Genomic DNA, 21309 nt, shown 5'->3' with positions numbered 1-21309 from the left:
AAGACTCCCTCGATAACATATGCGTATGTATGTCTTTAAGACATACATAATAACAGAATGCTTCTCTGAAATGTTAACAGAGTGGAAATACCGCCAAAATTATTATCAACGGCAAATTTAATGCAATGCCGTTTTCCGCTATCACGCCTGTGACTAATTTCACGACGAGCGTCGCCGATAAGATGCCGGCGACCGGTCTTGATCACAGCTTCGGCTCGCGTCAAGCCGTGCCCCCACCCCGCCCCCCAAATTTTCTCAACGGATTTACACGTTTCACAAAAAAATGACATTTTCAGCACAAAAAAACTCAGAATTCCGCGAATCCACGGAAAACTATCATTCCTGATAAGCGTTTTGAATATTATGACTCCCATGTGTATCAAATCATTTACAATATCAGATTTTTAAATTGTATTTAATATATAAATCAATATTTAGTGATTGACTAAAGCGGTGTCTTGATGCGCAGGAAACCCCGGAAGTAGAAAGTGGATTTCAAATCAAGAGGAGACACAAGTGGACGTCGGTCACATCTTTTATTCTAGTACTGAGTAAAATACACGTCAAGGTGATGTACACACGCCAACACAATATTAAAAATAAAAATGGCGACTAGACTGTAACAACGCTGACAGCGGTACACGACGTTTGAAAACATTCGTGGAGAGTGACACGGATTGTCGTAACGGTACACGTTTGGATTTGTGCCATTCTGATGCGCGAGAATACGTGAAATACACAAAGAACGAGATGTAACGTAGCTCTTGAAAATACTTTATGAATGGTGACGTGGTGCAAAATCATTTTAAAATAAAGCTTGTGGGGAAAAAACTCATTTTCCTCGTAAATGTGCCCATCTTTGGATGCACTGTAACAGTAATACGTATGCACAAAAACATTCCAGTGTTCCGCAAGGGAGGTTAATGACATCATCAGCAGTTAGTAATGAGGACACGTGGAAAAGTACAATCTTCGGTATTTCACCCTCGCGGCGTGATTTTGAAACCGCAAATATTGTTTTTTGACTTGCGCAGTCTTTATGCTTTGACAGCTTGAAATAAAAGTTGCGATTCCTGCGGGTGAGGTATAACGCGATTATTACGTACAGTAACAGAGCAAAGGACATCGGAATGAAACTTTTCAACAATAGAACACTTGAAATCAATCACGCGGCTGGAAATTGGGACTCGTTACGGGTATGAAATAAACTACCGGCAAAATGCGCTACATAAATAATTTCTGTAACTCAGAATCAAGACCAGTTAGTTGCTCGATTTAAAAATGCCTGGGAGCTGTTGCGTTCGGGGACACCGGCGCATCCCCTCTATACCTGTATAATAACAATACAATACAGCAGAGAATAACAATGGGCATGGAGTAACTACAGCGAGGAGATTTGGATACGGTGTGACGGTCTGAGCGCTCCCCCCGTGCTGAAAAGTATCCTCGAGATTAACGCGCATGTGCGTATATTTTGTAAAGTTTCAAAACGAACACGGCGAACGTACATATATGTGTATATCTTTTTATCAACTTTTGTTTTAACGTAACATATGTTAGCTCACAAGGAGACTTTTCAGCACGGGGGAGCGCTCAGACCGTCACGCTGGCACACCCCTGTACCGTATACACGTATCGTTTCCAATACATTTATTTCAGCAGAGAATAAAAATTGGGTATTTAGTAACTGCAGCGAGGAGATTTGGATACGGGGCACATTTTTGGGTCAATCTGATTATTATTATTTTATTTTTTTTTTTTTTTTTTTGAATTTATTGCGCTAGTGTACGGGGTTTACTGACTACTTTTCACGAGTGGCCGGCGGAGAGTTACTGGTTTTGAATCGCCGGTGCGCCGATTTGCTACATCGCCGTCCGCTCGTGTCACAGTATGGCCACTAGTTGAGAAATTAGTGTATATAACTTTATGAATTGTATAATAGAAAACCCTGTTCTAGCCAGCACAGCAAAATCACCACACAAAAATTTTCCCAAATTTTTCCTCAAGTATTTCATCACTGCTTTACACGGGCACGACGAACTGCGTTTCCAGCATAACGTTTACATCAACATAGAATATTCCGTTTTAGAATACATGTTCCACACCTACATATAGCATATAATTTTTTTACTACTAGCATAGAATAACTTGCGTCTGCACAGTCAAGTGTGTCATAACTTTAAAATAAAGAGGAAGCGTCGTCCGACAAAATGTCCGCTGGTTTCGCGGCTGTACTGCATACTAGTGTGAAACGTTGGCAGTTGTCGGGTTACTAGTTCAGGTCCGCGGGGCCACTCGCAGACTCGCTTTTCTCACGGGTAATTAAGCGCTGAGTTGTTTTTAAATGATCAGAATACGTACACTTAAAACAGGTGGGGAACCTTTTTTAAAGTATGTACGGTGTCCTCAAAGGGCCATAGTTGTCGGGGGGATGCTAATGTTACTACAATCAGTCATACGGCAGTGTTCCCTTATTTTACTTCAATTAAAAAAAACAAAAAAAAACTTAATTGTACAATATACAGACTATTTCCAAATTTCTATAGAAAATGTTCATTGGGTAAACTAATTTAAATTTTTGCATGCCGTAAATTATAATTTCACTCTTTAGTAATTCAGTATCCAATTAATGTTTTTTGTGGAAACCGGAGTGCCCACCCGGAGAAAACCCACACAGCCACAGGGAGAAGATGCAAACTCCACACAGGTGGGTCCGGGGTTGTGAGGATAAGCGGTGAAGAAAATGGATGGAATAGAAATTCTGTATACAGTGAACCTCATCCAGGTAAAGCAATTGAGAACAGAATCCCATTTACATTGTTGACCTGTCAAATATAAAAATATCATTTATGTGCCATCTTGGTACCAAGGAACTATGTTGTCACGATGAGGACCGCTTTGGTGCCACCTTATGCCGTCTGTAGGAAACTTTGAAAACTCTGCGGTGCTGTCAATTGGTCAGACGCTGTTCCTCCCTCACAACTTTACCACAAAGCAACACTTTTGTGCCAAAAATTGCTTCCCTAATAATCTGCAATTATGGGAATTGGATTCCAAATTGCAAATACGCTGAGGTTTACTGTGAGTCTTAATTTTGTCCTTCTATTCTGTTGTTTGTTTTTTTTTTTTTAAAATCGGCATTGAAATTTTCAAATTTCATAGTGGACCGGATCACGTGCTCTATAATATGGGCCACCAACTGTAGGTTGCCCACCCCTGTCTTAAAGGAAAAGTGCACCATTTTAACACTGAGACAGACAACCAAAAAACGGGAAGGGGCAACAATTGCGCCAGTGTAGATGTACAGTAGGACATGGAGCTTACATTCAAGTTCATGGCTAAATAACATCAGTAACTTTACTTTTACACAAAAAAAAAAACGACACCCAAAAAGCACAAATTGCTCGTGTACCCATCTGTGTGCGTGTGGGTGTGTCGGTGGCGGTCCTACAGGCCCTTGTTGAAGTAGACCACGGCGGTGGTCTCGTTGCTCTGTCGTATCCTCTCTTGGAGGTCTGGCTCCAGACCGCTCACTTTCATCGAGCTGCGAACGTAGGACACCGACCAACCGCATCGGTTACACAACTGTTTGTTTTTTTGTGCATGGTTTGTGTGTACAATCATGTTTTGTACATATTTTCTGTGTAATTTTTTTTTTTTTTTTGGGTGTTGGTTGTTTGTTTCCTGTGATTTGACTGACAACCGGTTCAGGGTGTACCCCGCCTCGAGACGGCTGGGTTCGGCTCCAGTACTTGCTGTGACCCTTGTGAGGATAAGCGGCTAAGAAAATGGATGACTGGATGGATGGTTGTTTCCATGTGCCCAGCGATTTGGCTGGCAACCAGTCCAGCGTCTTACTCAAAGTCAGGCTAGAGTTGGCTCAACCACTCCACCACTACTGAGGATAAGCCCCTCAGAAAATGGATAGACAGCTTTTAAGTGTACGCGTCACTGATGGTGTAGCGGTACACACGCCTGCCTTTGGTGCGGGCAGCGTGGGTTCAAATCCTGCTCAGTGACGGTGTCAATATGTGCCCTGTGACTGACTGGCGACCAGTTGAGGGTGCAAGTCTTCCTAGTTGGGATAGGCTCTGACTCTCCTGTGACCCTTGTGAGGATAAGCGGAGGATAGTCTGTTTCTTAGTGTGCCTGTTTTTTTTCCTCCTTTTTAAATGTTTTTCACATTTTTGTGCTTTTAAAATTGTGTACATTTTTTGTGTGTGTCAAGTTTATATCTAGTGTGCACGCATTTGCACACATTTATACACACGCATGTGCATACGTGTGTATTTTGTGTTGGTCCGTGCATTATTTGTGTTTTTTGAGCATGTTTTTGTCTGTGTACATTCACTTTTTCATTTTTTTTTTTTTTACGTCCACGCACGTTACCTTTTCTGCGGGAACAGGGCGCAGCACAGAGGGGTTGCAAACACCAAGCTGTCAATCAAAGATAGGGCGAGGTTATTTATTTATTTTTTTTTTTGTGCGCGTTCCACGTCCAAAAACGTCAGCACCGCGTTCAACCCGACCGCCGACTTACCACAAACCCACGAGCCCCACCTGGATGGGGGCGTTGAGGATTGGAAAGCGCTGCGGGGTTGGGGGGGAGACGACAACGTTAAGGTTGGAATGCGGACGGACTCCTTTGACGGCGGGGCCCCGGCGTGAAGAACAACGTTACCTTCATGAAAGCTCGTTTTTCCAGCGCGTTCATGATCACGGGAGGGATCGCTGCGAGGGTGAGGAGGTGGGAATAAAAAAAAAAAAAAAAAAACAACTGCATTTAACTGGTTGTAAATGCCTCATCTATACTTCACTTTAACTTCCACTAATATGTTTTCACCAAGCGCCAAGTCGGGCTCACTAAAATGTGCTTGTTAGCCTTTCCACAGTGGCACGCAAGTAGCTGTGTACGAACGTTGCATAACATTGTAGTAACAGCACAGCGTGCAACTCCAATGTAATATTATTGATGCAATCAGTCGCTCACATTTGAAAAATGTACGGGTGCGGTCAGTCACGCTCGCAGATATGAAGTTGCGGGTGTGATTAGGGATGGAATCTCTAGACCTTAAAATAACTTACTGGATTACTATAACATAACTAAATTAAAAATAAAATTATTACATAACTAAAATTTAAAACAAATTCAAACTGAGAAAGGATCATTTCCAATTTCAACTGATATGAGTAGAAAATAATATAAAACAATCTTTAAAATTTTTCAATAAATATTCTTTAGCTGAAGAAAAAAAAAATGCACTGGCCTATCGAGGAATAAACACCAACGGTCGACACCCGCCATGTTTTGAAAATGCTGAAAGTTTAGTTCAACGTAATCGGCGTTAGCGGCAACAAGCTAGCAAAACATTGGAACAAACATTCCTGTCGGCAATCGTGATATATTGTTATAATCTATATATCTATAATTTACGCCGCTATCTATTGTCAATCCATTGATGCAAGCTAGCAGTAGATGATCAATGTATTCCTAACGCATGTCGAGGGGAAAAGTTTTCAACTTCCACATAACGCGGTACCACGGGGGTAAATAAATGATTGCTATAACTTAGATCAAGTCAAAGTAAATAATCTCATACTTATTATAGTTAGGAGGGGGCGGGGGGGCGACTGCCGTAAACAGGAGGCCGGCTTACTAGAACACGCGACGAGGTGGGTGATAGTTGAATGTCTTTTTTTTTTTTTGGGCACAAAGTCACACGATGACCAAAACTGCTTCGCGATCGACGCGGTGAGCGCCCCCTGGTGTTACGGAATTTCCTTCGACACGGCTGAGTACGTTGATGGCTTTCGACGTACGTGGAGCAGCTCGCAACACGCGCTTTCGGCATCCCTTCCGAACAACGGTTAACTTGCATTTCCTTTTTCCGGGTGATTGTTTAGGAGCGGGCTTGTTTCATTAACGACACGGAAATTAATGTCAAGACTACACAAAATAAGCCACGTCTTCCGATTTCCATTTTTTCTACTCGTGACGAATTTTACACGTGTGATTTTTCATGCTGGACTGTGCAGAATTGCGAGTGCTATGGCGCGCACGCGTATACGCGCCCGTCAAATGTGAGTGACTGTGTAATACTATACTAAGCAACTTTTCTTTCGGCTTGTCCCGTTAGGGGTCGCCACAGCCTGTCATCTCAGATGAACGCTCATATTTGTTTGGCACAGTACTATAATAACTGCTAAATATGCTAACTGCAATGCGGCAAATGGAAACTGCAGGTTTAATGAAGCTATTTAAAACGTTTTTAAGGCCACTTCGATCGAGTTTAAGGACTCTCATTCACTAAATGTGACCGTGACGATCTTACAGCAAACTTTATTCAAATTACAAATATGATTTATGATGCAAACGACTTGATGTTTACCCATAGCTGGCACCGCCATGCCAATCCTGGACACCACCACTTGAATGATCGCTTGCTGGGCCGCGTTGGCAGACTCTCCTAACCTGTTCCCGTTCTCGTCCGTCACGGGGATGCCGTACTTTAACTCCCTGATTTGGGATGGGGGGGGGAATAGAAACAAAAGATAGAGTCGAGTAGAAGTCTGCGTCGCGTTCAACTGTGGAAGCGAAGGCGATCTCACCTCTGTCTCATGAAAGGAATGTTGATACAGTTGGCAGCGGCCACGGCGGCGAAGGGCACGAAGCGGCTGACGATGGGCGGGAGACGCTGTTGGGAGGGGAGGCCAAGGACACACTTTAAACCGCCAAGAAAAAAAAAAAATAATAATAATAATCACCTTTCCATTGCGACATTACCGTGGTCAGAGACTTGAGGCCGAGGGCGGTGACCACGGCGCCGGTGGTGGCGCTCACGTATGCCGCGCCCAGCTGACTGCGGGTACACACACAAGTCAGTTTGTTTCCAGAATTCCTGCTCATTTTGTGGATTCATAATGTAACTAAAATTAAGCAATGAATTATTCAAAACTAATAAAAAAAATAAAGGACTAATTCTTTACTTAACTTTACTCAGGCACAAATACATATGGAAAAAAATGCTTGTTAAATATATTATTTTACTTTTTGTTTATTTGCCATCTATTAAATTATTTAAAATATGACAATCATACATAATAATAAATCATAATAAATGTAAAATTGTTTAGGACTAATATGGTTTGCATACACTTAATTCGCAAATGAATGAATAAATGAATATATTTGAGAACACTGCTAAATTATTTTTTTTTTTAAAAACAACTAACCATTTTAGAAGTATTGTGAAAAATATAATCATTTCTTGACCCATTTATTGTAATTAACTACGAGCATTTCTTTTGTTTGCAATACATTATAATACGAATTAAATATATTTAAACTGGCCAATTATAGAAGGAAACAGCTATATACACACACACACACACACACACACACACACACCACACACACACACACATATATATATATAAATAAACATTTGCGTTTTTTAAATTGTTTTATGACTATTAATACAATATATATATACACATTTAATTGAATTCATGTATGTGTGTATATATTTATATAATTGTATTAATAGTTAAAACAATTTCAAAAATGCAAATGTTTATTTATATGTACATTTAATTGTATTAATAGTAATAAAACTATTTTAAAAATGCAAATATTTATTTGCATGTGTCTTTGATTTAAAATTCATAAATTAAAATAAAGGGTTAAATGGCTGTATTTTAACTCAAAACATTTAGGAGAAAAGTGCTAAATTAAGGGAAAATATTTTTCAACCAAATTCTGCATGCTAATTTTTTTTTTTTTTTTTGTATTTACAACGTCTACAATTTTAATGGAGCCAATCAAATGTTTGTTTTATGTACGGTAACTAAATGAAAATTCAAATTCTCATTTGAATTTGATCAAATATTTGCCGATCTCGGTCCTTACTTGACGGTGATGGGAGCGTCTCCACTGCGGTTGGTGTAGTTGACCACCGCGTTGAAGGACTGGTTAACCCACTGCCAGAACACCACCGCCGGTGTGGTCCTGTAAATATGTGACAAATGGTTAATAATGAGCTCCATTATCACGCCGCAATCACGTGAGCGTGAGCGTTCATTCAATTTTGAATATGGTGACTAAAATGAATCACTCGACATGTTTAAAAAGTCAACGTCAAAGCATGACTGCAAACGAGTTGCCTCCCCCTCGAGAAGTGTTTTTTTTTTTGGGTCTTTAAGAGGATTTTCCACTCTCTACTGGGATTAAAACGTGTATTTCAGTTCCCACGATGCTCTATCGCTACATTTATTTTGGATGAAATGTGAAGTGATTCGGAGTTGCCGGTACCTGTAGAAGGTCAGCATGCAGCCAGTGATGGACATGTTCATGGGCACCTGAGCGGACATCCGGCCGATGACCAACATCTTCTCGCCGGTGTCGGGGTGGAAGGCCGAGTCGTACACGTACTTGGCCCGCCACAGCTGGTCCTCCGTCAGGCCGGGCGTCACCACGCCGGCTCTGGGGAGGAAATTGTTTTTCATGATTTATTTTATTCCATTTTAATGTTCATTAAATCATTCTATTTTAATTCAGCTTTATAATTTTATTTTTTAATTTTTTTTACATTTTACATAATTTTTTGTAATTGTGTTTCCAATTCTTTTTTACGATGACTGTAGGTTCATTTCAATTTAACTTTAATGGAGTTTTATTTTAATTCAGCCTTGAAATTTAATTTAGATTTGTTTTTATTTACATTATTTTTTGTGGTTATACTACCAATTCTTTTTCATGATTACTGTAGGTTCATTTAAATTTAATGGATTTTTTTATTTTAATTCAGCCTTAAAATTTAATTTAGATTTTTTCATTTACTTGTATTTTTTTATATTTACATTATTTTTTGTAATTATATTTTCAATTCTTTTTCAAATTGATTATTGTAGGTTCATTTTAATTTAGCTTTAATGGACTTCTATTTTAATTCACCCTTAAAATTTAATTTTGATTTTGTTTTTATTTACTTGTATTTTTACATACGTTACATTATTTTTTGCAATTGTATTTCCAACTCTTTTTCATTATTGTAGGTTCATTTCAATTTAACTTTAATGGAGTATTATTTTGATTCAGCCTTAAAATTTAATTTTGAATTTACTTGTATTTTTTTACATTATTTATTTTGTAATTGTATTTCCAATTCTTTTTCATGATTACTGTAGGTTAATTTCAATTTAATGGAGTTTTATTTGAATTCAGCCTTAAAATTTAATTTTGAATTTTTTTTCATTTACTTGTATTTTTTACATTTTACATTATTTTTTGTAATTGTAGTTCATTGTTTTTCCATGACTATTGTGGGTTCACTTCAATTTAACTAATGCAGTTTTAATTCTGACAAAAACAATTTTTCACTGTTATTTAATTTTAAAAATTTCATATATTACCTTACTTACTCAAACGGTGGCATGATTTGAAATTAAAAAACACCCACCCATCCATTCATTCATGTTCTTAGCCGCTTATCCTTACAAGGGTTAAATAACAACACACTGTGCCTCGGTTAATTCCCAGCTACGTCATTCACTCCAGTAAGTAAAATGTAAAGATGTACATACGCTAGATTAATAAAGAATAACATTTTAAGTTTTGCTTCTTCATTGATTCATTTTTTTTTTTGTGTGCGTGACAACCACAGAACCCAAAATGGAAGTTACTTAAATCTAGTGCTCCATGTTAACTTTTTGTCACTTGTGCTATTAGTAGTTGTCCAACTAGTGAGGTCACAGAGCGTACTAGTTAGTACACCGACTTTAAGCTCCACATCAAGTTTCAAACCGTAAAATGAATTAACGCCTCCGTCCACAGCAAACTGGAATGGCTTCTTCGTTCGTTTGTCCGTCGTGTTGTCCGCGAAGCGAGCCGGGCCTCTTACCTGTAGTTCTCCACGATCACCCGGGCCTCCTCCAGCGTCTCGGAGGGCAGCAGGACGTTCCGGGGGTCCGTGACCATGAAGAAGTGCTTGGCGCGGCCCATGAACGTCCCTTGGTCCCATCGCGGCTCTTTGATGTTGATGTTGAGCGGCAGCTCTCCGGACATTTTGGATTTCCTTGGGGAAGGGGAATTAATCACTTTAGGAGCTGTTGAAGTGAGGTGAGGAGCTTCATTTAGCTGAAAGTAGCGAGCTGCCACCTACTTGTGGCATCTATGCAGGTCGTGCACGTGACGTCACCATTTTCACGGCGCCATATTGCCGGTCGAAAAGAGCAGCCCGACATTGAAATATTGGTATTTCTATTGAATACTAGCGAAAAAGATCGACGGATTCCGGCAAATGTCAACGTGTCGCCGAACACGCTTCCGCGTTCACGAGCGGTCAAAACCGTCACTATGTGGGATTTATTCCTGATTGAAAACAGATCCAGCAACGAAGTATTTGTATGCGTCCAGACTTTTCTACGCTTTCAAACTCTTCCGTCTAAATCTCGACGACTTACTCACCAGATACATGTGTTAGATCCAGTTGTCCAAGACAAGCGAATTAACAATCCAATTTCTTATCGGCAAAAACATCGACTTTGGTATTAAATACAGGTCCTCTATGCTGAGTTTATCTAATTTTTCCACGTACTGTTATTTTGACCTTCTAGATGTCTGACAGTATCGGACAAAAGTCTTGCTACAAGGCATTATTCCGTGTCGTCTCCAACCGACTTAGCATTGAGCAAGGCTTAGCTTGACCGGCAATATGGCGAGGTAAACAAAAGTCACGTGATTTTATCACCTGGTTGCACGGGCTCTACAGGCTTAAAAACTTTTTGGGGCACGTCAATTCACTATACGGAAAATGTACTTTTTAATAAAAATATAGCAACTAGGTCTCTTTCTGGAGGAGCTGGACTAGCTTCCCGTTAAATATGAAAAGAAACAACCGAACTTTAATTATGTGTATGGAAGCATAATTGAAGGTCCTGTTAGTTATTGATGGGCAACCAGTGTGCACAACTGCTGGTATGGTGCGTTCGAGGGCGAAAACGTGTTCGAGCTGATGAATGTTGTGTAAATAACTACTGCAAAAGCATGAATGATAATTCAAACACTTCCCGTCAATTCATATGAAAGATGTGTCGTCAGAGCTTGCGCGTGACCGTTGAGCTGTCAACCAAGCTGAGTCCACACAATACAGCTCAAATTGTTACAAATGTGACATAGTATGATACAAAAAAAAAAAAAAAACAGACTCGCTAACCGAATAAGAGATTGCGCCAGGAAAATATCCGAAGAGTTTGATCCTCAAATTCCACCATTCCGGCGCCCTCAAGTCATCCGGGCTACGAGCCGCCTAAGCTAGCAGAGGGCTCGGAAGCATCACGGGGGGAGGTTTAAACCGCGCCGTCGTGGCGTTGTGACTGAAATCGGCAAAATGCAAACACTTCATCATTCAAGCGAAGTCCGAGCGTTACCTGGTTAGGATGAATTTGAAGACGATTGACCTCTCAATATCACTGCACCCGGCTGCGAGAGCTGCGTTGCCTTCAGGTAGCCTACCACGTGTTGGGGAATTCGGCCTTCGCTCTAATGTTACTGGTCCACAAACAGTGAAATAGGCACAAAAAGAGACCAGCGGGAGAAAAAAGGAAGCGATGTATCCGTCTGTCAAGAACACGACGTCGAGTTACCTGAAGTCAAAATTAGCTGATGAATCTGTTAAAAACGTAGCTACAGTATTTTCCGTTTGACGCACATCACGGAGAGGTAATTGTGTAATTTTTGGATGTACGCAAATGCATCATTTGGGACTTGGTTACTTGACTGAATCGTTAGCAGCAAGCACACGTGGTCTAAAATATCGCCACGTGATTGGTCAGACAAACGCCCCCTCGTTCTGATTGGTGTTTCGTCTTTTTCCAATGACGCATAATGAAAACACGTGACTGCTCCCCCCCCCTCCCCGACATCTTTTATCGGCCATATTGTAATATTTTGTATTTAGGATTTTAACTTGTAATTAAATCATCACTGTTATGTTCTGCTTTGTGATATCTGGTGATACAAATAAGTTTTACAAGCTACCGCATAAACGGGGCAAACCTTTTGGCCATAAGGTGGTGCTGTTACACAATTTATAGTCACGACGCAGCCTACTCTCCAACTTTTTAGTTTATATTTAATATTTTTTTAATACTAGTTTGAACATTAACACTCCACTGAATACAGTACTGACGTTTTTTTTTTTTTTTACTTGGGTAATGATTCAATTAAAGTGTCTTGCACATAGAAGCTAAATTGTATCAAATAGAAAAAGACAACTAGTTAAAGCTACGGCTCAGCTGTATTTAAGTGATTCATTTTTTCGAAAAATGCCAAAAGTTGAAATATTGATTGATATCCTTTTCCTCAGTACACAGTACAAATTCAAAAATATACTTCAGTAAAACAAAAAGTATTGGAATGGAAAAAGTAACACGCTTATTTTGATAAAGTACAGAGAAATAAGTAGATATCTGTTTTCAAATGAAACACTGCCGTGATTTATGTCCAAATTTGGTCATACTAATACGCAATATATTTTTCCACAATTCAAAACTATTTACAAATGATTGCTCCCTTTGACGATGTCGCTGGCCTTTTGTTTTTGGTTTCCTAAAAAGCGATGTTGCTAGGTTGAGGCCTGATGCTAGCTAAAAGCCAGAAGTTATCTGAAAAATAAGAACTCCAGAACCTTAAAGATAGGATGAAAATCACAAGTATATTAAATATGTATTTATTTTGAATGGAAAGAGGAAAGGTATCAGTCTCGCAAACCTAAGGTCGCGGGTTCAAACCCTGTCTGTGCCCGTGCACCCCACGGGAAGCCAAATGAAGGGCGGTGCTTATTCAAGCAACTGAGATGCTGTCTTTGCAATATTGTACACATTCTTACAACTCTGGCTGTATTCAGAATTGTGTATTTTGTAAAATCGCTATACAGGTTAAAAGTCACGTTAATAATAATAAAAAAAAAATAGTATTGAAATCATTTACCATGTTGTAATTTTTCTTTATGTCACAAAAACCTGGTATTTGAAAAGGGGTGTGTAGACTTTGTATATCCACTGTACGTAATTTTTTTTTTGGGGGGGGGGTCCTTTGCAATAAACAAAGAAAAAAAAAACAAACAAACTAATACAAAAGTTTTTGCTTAATGATAAGTTGCATTTTTCAGACTTTTTCAAGAAAGCATTAAAAAAAAAGAGTAAATGGATGATTTCTTTTGCTTGATTTCAATGAACATTGTGCTGATTCTTCTGGTGTGCGTCCCATGGCCACCAGGGGGCAGTATAATAAATTGTAACAAAATAACACACAGCACGGTGAAGCAGCAGGTAAAATGTTGGCCTCACAGTTCAGAGGTCTTGGGTTCAATCCCAGACCCATCTGTGTGGAGTTTGAATGTCGTCCCGATGCCTGCGTGGGTTTTCTCCGGTCACTCCGGTTTCCTCCCACATCCCAAAAACACGCAACATTAATTGGACACTCTCAATTGCCCCAAGGTGTGATTGTGAGTGCGACTGTTTGTCTCGATGTGCCTTGGGATTGGCTGGTGACCAGTTCAGGGTGTAACCCCCCCTCCTGACCGTTGACAGCTGGGATAGGCTCCAGCGCGCCCCGTGACCCTCGTGAGGATAAGCAGCTAAGAAAATGGATGGATGGATGGATAATAACACACATACCGATCGATATTCCCGGAGACTAAAGACTTGGCTGATTGGACTTGTTGCGCTCGCAGTATGGACGACCCGGCGGCGCAAAGATGACTGCAATTTGTCAACGTTTGGAGCGTCGATGGCATACACACTTGCACATTTATCGTCCTGGCACGAATAAGCCACGTCAAAGGGGCACGCTCACTCCTCCATTCATAAAAAAACGATTTAAACATTTTTTTTGTAAATTTGGAATATGTAAAAATATTTCAAAATGTACTTTTGCCATTTTAAACATTTTGACTTCTAAATATATCAAATGTATTTTTTCATCTTAAATCTCTTTTCACGACTTCAAAATATTTCAAAATGTTTTTTTTTTTTTTAATCGAAAAATATTTCAAAACAAATTTAAGATTTTTCATACGTGAAAAAAAATCATTGAAAAGGTAACCCCCAAAATAAATAAATTCAATAAATAAAAGCATTTAAAATCTACATTAAATAATACATTATAAATTATATTTTATGATAAAAATCACCCAAAATTTGTGTGACAAAATCTATTATTTGAAACAATATTACAGGTATTTATCGAAATTCATTTCAGTTCGAATTGCCTTTTTAGTGAGACCCGACTTTACAGCTTGCCATAGCACTAGCGCTTCTAGTTCTAGCACCGCTACTATTCCGACTTATACTATTAGCCAACTACGTACAACTCCTCCCACTACTACTTTCCTCCTGATGGACACTTTTTTTGGTGGTCATAATCACCACAAATGCTCTAAACGAGCATAAAAAGGACAAAGATTAGGTTTTCATTTATTTCGCTCCAAAAAAAAAAAAAATTACTTTTTAATGCACTTTTTAATCCCCTCTTTGCGTAAATGGGTGTAAATCTTTTGATACCGCCACAGCAGAACAATCCCCCCCCCCCCCCAAAAAAAAAAGAGAACGCAAACATTTTGCTTGTCTGAACTTGTTTCCTTGACAAATGAAGGGAAAGTCACGACGGCTGATGAGACAAAATGGAAAACACGCCTGATTGGCTAACGTACACCGACGGTCGCGTGTGTTACTTTGTAACCTTCAACACGTGGGTGCATTGAGAAAAAAATTACAATACACAAATCAGAGGAAACCACTTGATTACGTGACGCACTGCTCACATACTGTAGGAAAATGAATTTGTGTGGGCGCTTACCTTTTGTGTACATGTGTGTGCGTCCACAGACGGTACTGAAGCGGCCCAAACTGTCAAAATCAGGGGTGTCAAACTCACTTCTATGGCCGGGCCACATTGTAGTTATCGTTTCTGTCAGAGGGCTGTTATGACTGAAACCATGAAAATATTAGCCAACTAGTTTTGGAATCAGAAATCAAGGCTAACGGGTTTTTCAACTATTGACGTTTGGTAACACAAAAATGCTTGCGATACCTCAACGTCGTCATTCATGATGTGACAATTTCTAATTTTGGTTGAGATTTTAACAAAAATTATGGAAACCGATACACATGATTTGCCTTCACGGGCCACATAACAATCACGTGGCGGCCCGCATCTGGCCCCGGGGCCTTGAGTTTGACACCTGTGGTTTAAATGTTCCAAGGAGTTATGACATGATTATGTCCACAATCCTCATCCATCCGTCCATTTTCTTTGCTGCTTATCCTCACGAGGGTCGCAGGGAGTGCTGGAGCCTATCCCAGCTGTCAAAGGGCAGGAGGCGGGGTACACCCTGAACTTGTTGCCAGCCAATCGCAGGACACGTCGAGACAAACAGTCGCACTCACAATCCCACCTACGGGCAATTTAGAGTGTCGAATTAATGTTGCATGTTTTTGGGATGTGGGAAGAAACAGGGGTGCCCGGAGGAAACCCACGCAGCCACGGGGAGAAGAACTGTGAGGCCAACACTTTACCAGCTGGTCCACCGTGCCGCCCACAATCCTCATGTAGTTGTAAAAAATGTGCCCCCCCCCACAAAAAAAAAAAAAAAAAAAAAAAAATGCACTCAACAAGACCTGCTGTGGTTTTGCAACTTTTCCCAACAAATCAGAAATCCTCACCTCAAAGGAAAGTTTTTTTTGGTGAATATATATATATATATATATATATATATACACACACACACATACATATACATACCGTAATTTCCGCATTACAAGCCGGGACTTTTTTCCCCCCACACGCTTTTCAACCCTGCGGTTTATGCGGTGATGCAGCTAATTTGTGCTTTTTTTTCCCCCCTAACGGCCGGCAGGGGGCACTCGAGCGGAAAGGGTAAGAATGAGACCGGTGTAATATATGTGCCGAGGAAGTGACTTTTACCGGCCCTGTTAGCATTGCGCTAGCATTAGCACTGTGCTAGCGTGTTGCTGCTGCGTTACTGGCATGTCTTAGTGATATTTACCGGCAAGTTTCATTTTAACCGGCCCTGTTAGCGTTAGCGCTTGTGTGAGCTTTAGCACGATGCTAGCGTTAGCATGAGCACGGCGCTAGCGTTACACTCTGTGTTCCGTCTTTCTTTGTAAATATCTCGTGTTTCAATGCGGGCATTTGCGGCTTTTACACAGCTGCGCCCCATGCACTGTATGTACCAAATGGTATTTCCTTTACAAATGCACTCGGCCAGGCTCGTAACCAGGTGCGCTCCGTAGGCCGGGAATTACGGTATATTAAATGCCAGATAAAGCGACTGTCATTCATGATGTCAACACGCGGCGGGCTGCCAGAAAGGAGATAATCCCAGGCTGTCCCGTGAGATTTACAGACAGATTAAAACTCTTGTACAGTATTATGTCAAAAGCGACAGTTTGGAGATGATTGCAAAATGGCTTCTCTCGACGTTTTTGGCGCCGGATTTTTGTCTGGCACGAGCGCTGCCTGCTCCCGAGAAATCTGCCACTTTGGAGCTTTAATTACACGTGAGGAGGAGAAGGGGGGGGGGGGGGGGAAACAAAAAAAGGAAGGCAGGCCATGACACACTTTCGAGACAGAAAAGAATATCGTGGAGTACAACACGCATACATTGTCACTTACTGACATTTTTGAAATTACTTTTCTTTACCTTTAACTTAAAGATGGAATGCTACTTTTATTCCGTTACTAGGTCTTCTGCTAATGAATATTTTTCATCCATTATTCGAGTAATCGGATAGAAACTGATCATTCCTGATGAAACAATAATACCAACACAAAATATGCACGCGAGGTGCACGTCTTATTTCTGCCCACTTGGGGTCGCCATCCTGTCGTAGCAATCCGCAACGTACGCACAGCATTGAAGATAAAGAAGTCACATTGTTTTGAGTCATAAAATGTCACATTTGCCTTAGTTATCCATCCTCTTAGCCGCTTATCCTCACGAGGGTCGCGGGAGTCCTGGAGCCTATCCCAGCTGTCAGTGGGCAGGAGGCGGGGTACACCCAGAACTGGTTGCCAGCCAATCGCAGAGACAAACAGTCGCACTCACAATCACACCTAGGGGCAATTTAGAGTGTGCAATTAATGTTGCATGTTTTGGGGATGTGGGAGGAAACCCACGCAGGCACGGGGAGAACATGCAAACTCCACACAGGTGCGTCCGGGATTGAACCCGGGACCTCATAAACTGACCCACCGTGGCACCTTACCTCAGTTATACATACATAGATATATTTGTTATAGAGGCAATATCTGAATTAGTACATTCCTATTTTGCAGCTTCACCTCTTTGACATTCATATGCTATTTAAAAAAAAATATATATTAAAAGTTACCAGTGACTCAATAAGAGTATTTTATTACTGAATAACTAATTATTTACTTCTCACAAATTCAGTTTTTGATTTTTTATAACCGCTACTTTTTGTTGTTGTCGAAATACTCACATATTTGCTGTTCTAAAGCCCTTTTGAATACAAAACTATTGCTCCGGCTCCATCTCTGCATCAAAGAACTATGTTGGAGTGAGGAGAGGAACTTCGATTATACAAGTCGTCACGGTATCGAATCAGAAAATAATACTTTACTGCCATCTTCTGGCGTCTATAGGCATAAATCAACTTTTTGGCGTCCGCGTCAGTCGTGGACTTGTGCAGGAAGACTGCAAATACAAACAAAATAAAGCAACTTCTTTTCAAATTCCACAAAATTGTAGTCATTTTACTGAAAACCAATTTATGGAAAATAAAATCAATATTTTAATGAACATGTTCTCATTAATTTATAGAAAGTCAAATTGTTTATTACTATATTATAAAAACACTTTAGTCCAAATAAATGCTTTACACTTGAGTGTCTCATAGCAGGTGAGTAGATAAACTGCCGTTTGACAGCAAAATCTATATCTCATTAAATATTATAAAAATAAATGCCTTACCCCTAATAGATGCCCGAAACTCCCTCCAGTGGAGTAAACAAACCGTCGGGCCCCTTTAAGAGGAAATATAGCATGTGAAATGATTTAATACACAAATCGGCATACAAAAATAAACAAGTCAGGTGAAAGGTGTGACAACTTGTTCTTTACTGAAAAAAAAATTCATTTATACAACAAAACGTCCACACTAACATGGACCACATCGACTTTATGAATCAAGTGTGACGTAACATAAACAAATGAATATATATATATATATGTGTATAAAAAAAGATTAAAAAAAAGCCACAACAAAGCAAACAAAAAGGAATAGTAATGAGTCACTTTGGTCTATCGTCACAGTGGCTACATTTGAAACGTCCGTATTCGAGACGACGCGTTTTACTCTCATCTCTTTTACATATTTACACTCAGCAAAAGTAGCAACAGTCGGGAAACTCCCCCCCGAGGGCCGCACTCGATATCGTGACGAGAAAATATAGACAAAATGATAACTTCTTGAATGATTTGTGGGCTCTCTCTGTCTCTCTCTCTCTCTCTGAGCTTTTATTTCCGTTCTTCCATCTTGGCGGTCTACTGCGTATATGTCTATGATATGATATATAGATTTGCCATAAGAAACCCACTCCGAGACCGGTGCCGCAACAAGAAAAAAAATATTACCTGGTGCTATACTCATATAGGTCTATAAAAATATATCTTTTTGATATAGATTTCCTTTTTAGATAGATATGAAATTTACGGTCTTTCAAGCTGGATTATTAAAATGATAATAATTAAAGCTGAGTTATTAGACTGTCTTGGGGACGTGGCTCGAATTGAATAGCAGTTGGAGAAAATCTCATGCAGCTCGGTTGGCGAGTGTCGCTGGACGTCTGCCTCGCACTTCTGAGGTCGGGGGTTTGAATCCCAATTTAGGTTATCTCCACGTACTCCGTCTCCCTCCAACATCCACAAAAACGTAAGCTAGCTTCACTCAAGACTTAGCGTAATTTCCGGCCTACAAGCCGCGACTTTTTTCCCCCACACGCTTTCAACCCTGCGGTTTATGCGGTGATGCGGCTAATTTGCGCATTTTTTTCTAATGGCTGCAAGGGGGGCACTCGAGCGGAAAAGGTAAAGAGTGACACCGGAATATATGTGCCGAGGAAGTGACTTTTTCCGGCCATGTTAGTGCTGCGCTAGTGTTAGCACTGTGCTAGCGTGTTGCTGGCGGGTCTCAGTGATTTTTACCGGTAATTTTTTTTTAAAACCACTTCTGTCAGCGCTACGCTAGCTTTAGCGCCGCACTCCCATTAGCGCCACCCTAGTGATAGCATTAGCGCCAAACTAGCGTTAAACTGTGTACCGTTCTTTGTAAATATCTCGTGTTTCAATGTGGGCACTTGTGGCTTTTACACAGCTGCGGCATACCTATGTACCAAATGGTATTTCCTTTACAAATGTGCGCTCTGTAGGCCGGGAATTACGGAATTAATTGTCCAGTCCAAACTCCACCGGGTCGGCTCCAGTTCGAGAAGCTTCGGAAGACTCAAGTTTAAAAACGATTGTGAGTTTGGACTCCTGGAAGTTTATAAAAAAAAAAAAAAAAAAAAAAGCTCGCTGTGAGGAAGAAACTAAAAGTGTGCATAGAAGCCCACCTCAAGTTCAAACAGAAGCCTGAGGAAGAAAAAGAAAGAAGCAGCAGCGAGACTCCATTTTTAGTTTCCCAACGCTGCTAAAAATAGAGGAAAGCAGACTAAGAGAGCAAAATCACAAACGTCCTGCTGACATCTCCGACTGCTGCGTCTCTCTCTCTCTCTCTCTCGATTGGGACATATTTTGGAAAATGGACTATTTGTATCCTCCGTTAAGCGCGAAATCAAACAACCGTGTAAATATTAATTTATGTGGCTCTTATCAAAAATGCCTGTGAGTGAATGAGGCCCTCTTAGTCTCATCCCTGTAATAACTAAAGCAGCAGTGTTAGCACAGATTAGCGTTAGCCTTTGCTAAAAATGTTCGGTTAAATTGACGAGGTGGGGATATTTGTTAGCCACCAAACCGCAACATTCATTGACGGGTGTGTTTTGGTGATGAAATGTTGCTTCCACTGGTGCCAACGTATTTGAGTCGCTATGCGCGCTCGTTTTGAGTCAGATCATTTTTAATTTCAATAATGCGGCTGGGAGATTTTCACCTCAGTGCGGGGGTGGGTCTGGAATGCACCCCCCCCCCCCCGATACACGAGGGCTCACTATACTATTTCATATCCCTGGTCGACGTATGCTGGTGCCATTTTGTAGCCCCCTGCTGACTGGCTGAGTATCAGTTAACATTTGCCGATACAAAGGCTAGCAATGGCAAACATGCTAATGTTAGCTTACCCTGTTACAGTCTCCTCATGAATAAAACTCTTTCCGTCAGGCAATTGTTGTCTCAAGGACGACGGAGGTGGGCTTTTTTCCTCCGCTTGACGTAATTTCAAAACAGAAACGCAACTGCACTAAACTGAGCCGCTAATCGTGAGGATAGAGGGGAAAAAGTTTGCGCTGCAGCTCACTGTCGCGCTCCCGAAGGCCTGGGGTGGTACTACCATTTAAAAGGGACCAACGTTAGCATGCTCAGGCTAATATCTCCCTTTAGAAATACACGACACAACATGAAGTAGCAGACGTAACGGGCGTTATCATCACATAACATGACATGACATGCTAGTGCCCCGTTGCTTAATTGTGAGAAAATGTGCACGTGGCCAACAGTTTGATTTTTTTTTTTTTTCCTACAATCCTCAATAGTACCCTGATTTGAACACTTCTCAGCGCTTCAGAAGATTTTTTTTTTTTTTGTTTTGTGCTGACTTTGTAGTGGTGGAGTAAAATTCTTTTAAAAAGTGCAGGTGAAACGCAGTATGAAAGATCACGAGGAGTGCAGCGGCGAAGGAAGAACGCACCTTTGGGAGCCGCTCAAGAATTAAAGCCCCCCCCCCCCCCCCAAGTGGAGAGAGGGGGGGGTCTGGCGTTTTTTTTTGTTTGTTTTTTTTTTTTTTAGATCTCCGTGGCGGTGATCTCCTCAAAGTGGATGTCGTTGCTGCCGCTGTGCACCTCGTACTCGTCCATGTCCCTGTTCTCCAGCTCCAGACTCAGCTCCCGCATCACGCGCTCCAGGTCGCGGTTCCGCCGGTACATCTGGATGTAGTTCTGCTGCAGCTGCTTCTGGTAGCGGATCACCTGAGGGGAAATACGCCAGTGAGCGGCGGCGGGGAAGTAGCAAAAGCACAAATATTTTGCTACGGACACTTTTATATATATAT

The 21309-nt window shown here is 40.8% G+C and overlaps 2 protein-coding genes across 10 annotated transcripts in view; both read right to left on the bottom strand.

Annotated features, from left to right (window-relative positions):
• Positions 1-517: 517 nt before the first annotated feature.
• Positions 518-21176, bottom strand: sfxn3 (sideroflexin 3). 7 transcript variants are annotated; one of them, XM_061836252.1, is made up of 15 exons: positions 21101-21176; positions 18018-18070; positions 17668-17741; positions 17527-17594; positions 11428-11548; positions 9900-10073; positions 8312-8482; positions 7910-8008; positions 6785-6860; positions 6610-6695; positions 6390-6517; positions 4682-4731; positions 4541-4590; positions 4390-4437; positions 518-3544 (listed from the first exon to the last, which is right to left on the bottom strand). In XM_061836252.1, the coding sequence occupies exons 3-15, from the start codon at positions 17691-17693 to the stop codon at positions 3448-3450; spliced, it is 1194 nt and encodes a 397-aa protein (XP_061692236.1). In that variant the 5' UTR covers positions 17694-17741; positions 18018-18070; positions 21101-21176; the 3' UTR covers positions 518-3447. The 7 variants fall into 7 exon arrangements, with proteins under 7 accessions (XP_061692236.1, XP_061692235.1, XP_061692237.1 ...); XM_061836251.1 differs by lacking the exon at positions 21101-21176 and adding an exon at positions 20384-20524; XM_061836253.1 differs by lacking the exons at positions 11428-11548; positions 17527-17594; positions 21101-21176 and adding an exon at positions 20384-20524.
• Positions 19588-21309, bottom strand: part of lzts2a (leucine zipper, putative tumor suppressor 2a) — a 48564-nt gene continuing 46842 nt past the window's right edge. For all 3 annotated transcript variants that reach the window (XM_061836248.1, XM_061836249.1, XM_061836247.1), the window contains one exon: positions 19588-21226. In XM_061836248.1, coding sequence (XP_061692232.1) covers positions 21044-21226 — 183 coding nt within the window. In that variant the 3' untranslated portion in view covers positions 19588-21043. The remainder of the gene's footprint in view (positions 21227-21309) is intronic.

This window comes from Syngnathoides biaculeatus, chromosome 12, assembly GCF_019802595.1.
Source record: "Syngnathoides biaculeatus isolate LvHL_M chromosome 12, ASM1980259v1, whole genome shotgun sequence".
NCBI lineage: Eukaryota > Metazoa > Chordata > Actinopteri > Syngnathiformes > Syngnathidae > Syngnathoides > Syngnathoides biaculeatus.
This window is presented reverse-complemented; position numbering and strand designations above follow the sequence as displayed.

Excerpts from the sequence above, each read along its gene's own strand:
- sfxn3 (XM_061836250.1), bottom strand. The coding sequence starts at position 17,587 with ATGCAGAGATGGAGCCGGAGCAATAGTTTTGTATTCAAAAGGGCTTTA. Across the intron at positions 8,483-9,899 it reads GTGATCGTGGAGAACTACAG|AGCCGGCGTGGTGACGCCCG; the intron begins GTAAGAGGCCCG and ends TTTCCTCCCCAG. Across the intron at positions 6,861-7,909 it reads GACGCTCCCATCACCGTCAA|TCAGCTGGGCGCGGCATACG; the intron begins GTAAGGACCGAG and ends GTGTACCCGCAG.